The following is a 1,965-nucleotide window of genomic DNA, read 5'->3' on the forward strand; positions in this document are numbered from 1 at the left end:
GTTCATGGCCAACCCAAAAGCTTTGTAAAAGTAGTCAAAAGATTTCAACATCAGTTCAATAGATGCTCTATCCCCTTTATAGAACAGAATTAGATCATCACCAAAACACAAATAAGACAATTTAATCCTATTGCAAAGAGGATGGAACTTAAAGCTATCATGTTTCTGAACCGCCATCAAAACTCTGCTCAAATAGTCAAGACAAAGTGTGAAAATAAGAGGTGAGAGGGGATCCCCCTGTTTGAGCCCCCTCTTGCCTTTACAGAAACCAAACATATCTCCATTCAGTGATATAGTACATTGCATCACTATTTGAGTAAAATTATCAGGAAACCATATTGCCTTCATCATACCCTCCACAAAACTACACTCTACAGAGTCATATGCCTTCTGCAAGTCAAGTTTCATCATGATTCTAGGAGAGCAACTCTTTCTTTTGTACAGTTTGATTTCTTTTGTACAGTTTGATCAAGTCCTGGCAAATTAGGATATTCCCAACAATGTCTCTACCTTTAATGAAAGCACTTTGGGAAGCACTAACCACATCAGGCAGCACTTGTCCCAGTCTTGAACAACAACACTTTTGAGAGGCATTTGTATATGGTATTGCAACAGGAAATGGGCATGAATCGCATCACATTTTCCGGCAATTCAACTTTAGGAATCAAGGTGTTGATAGTGTTGTTACACTGCTTCAGTAATTGTCCGGATTGAAATACCCCATTTGACATCATTAATCACATCAGTCCCAACAATTCTCCATTTATCCTTGAAAAACTAGTTGTTACACTCATCAGGTCCTGGAGCTTTTGTCCCTGGTATAGCAAACATTGCTTCTTTTATTTCCTTGGCAGTTACAGTAGCATTCAAAATGTCACAATGCTCCTTTTTCAAGCATTGTCCAGCTTTCACCACTCTCTGATTAATACTGCTAACCTCCTTTTAAGTGCCTAACAGAATTTTAGAATAATTCTTAAAGGCATTCTGAATATCCTCAGGTTTAAAACATAGATTATTTTCCATATCCTTGATTTGGAAAACTTCATTCCTAGCCCTTTTTCTTTTAATGTTGGCATGAAAGAAAGCCGTATTATCATCACCGTGCTTCATCCATTCACATTTAGGTTTTTGTCTCAAGAACGGGTCTCTAGATTTTCTCAACTCTTCTAGGTCTTTAGAACATTCTTTTTTAGACAAGCACAAATCCTCATTGAGAGGATCATGTACCAGCATAGTTTGGAATTGACTCAAAGACAATTCAGCAACATGTGTAAGATTCTCAATATCCCCAAATTGTTCCTTATTCAATTTCCTTAGATCAGCTTTCAAACCTTTCAGTTTCTGCACTATTCTGTACCTAGGAGTCCCTATGCCACCCATATAATGTTATCATACTCAGGTGCCATGGACCACATAGTGAAATACTTAAATGTTTTACCTCTCATGGGCATCTCTCCCTCAAACTGTATAAGGCCAGGACAATGGTCAAACAATCCTTCAGGTAGGAAATGGACATAGCTATCAGGGAACATGTCCACCCAATCAGCATTAACCAACACCCTATCCAGTCTACTATACATCTTTGTTCCATATTCATGCTTATTTGTCCATGTATAAAAAGCTCCTCTTGCCCCAAGATCTTCTAACTGACAATCATGAACTACCTGTACTAGAGGTCTCATCTCAGCATTGGTAATAGGAGCCCCCCCCCCCCCCCCCAATCGTTCATTTATGGCTATGATTGCATTGAAATCTCCTCCTACAATCCAAGTCCCTCTCACATCCTTATGGTATTGTCTCAAATTCTCCCACAAAGGTTCCCTTTTAGCCAGTTTGTTTAGGCCATACACCACTGTAAACCAAAACACTTTCTTCCTTGCTTTATCAAAAACTTTAGTATGTATAGATTTCATATTATTTTCACATATTTTAATTACGATAAAAAAAATAGAAAAAAACGTACGA

The 1,965-nt window shown here is 38.0% G+C and overlaps 1 protein-coding gene across 1 annotated transcript; it reads right to left on the reverse strand.

The window, feature by feature from the left end:
• Positions 1-777: 777 nt before the first annotated feature.
• LOC141595792 (uncharacterized) lies at positions 778-1,682 on the reverse strand. The gene is made up of 3 exons (XM_074415758.1): positions 1,439-1,682; positions 1,042-1,367; positions 778-939 (listed from the first exon to the last, which is right to left on the reverse strand). Exons 1-3 carry the CDS (start codon positions 1,680-1,682, stop codon positions 778-780), a joined length of 732 nt encoding a protein of 243 aa, XP_074271859.1.
• Positions 1,683-1,965: the final 283 nt, after the last annotated feature.

The sequence above is a fragment of the Silene latifolia genome, chromosome 8 (assembly GCF_048544455.1).
Source record: "Silene latifolia isolate original U9 population chromosome 8, ASM4854445v1, whole genome shotgun sequence".
NCBI lineage: Eukaryota > Viridiplantae > Streptophyta > Magnoliopsida > Caryophyllales > Caryophyllaceae > Silene > Silene latifolia.

Excerpts from the sequence above, each read along its gene's own strand:
- LOC141595792 (XM_074415758.1), bottom strand. The coding sequence starts at position 1,682 with ATGAGACCTCTAGTACAGGTAGTTCATGATTGTCAGTTAGAAGATCTT. Across the intron at positions 1,368-1,438 it reads GGGAGAGATGCCCATGAGAG|GGACTCCTAGGTACAGAATA; the intron begins GTAAAACATTTA and ends TGGGTGGCATAG. Across the intron at positions 940-1,041 it reads GAAAAAGGGCTAGGAATGAA|GAGGTTAGCAGTATTAATCA; the intron begins GTTTTCCAAATC and ends GGCACTTAAAAG.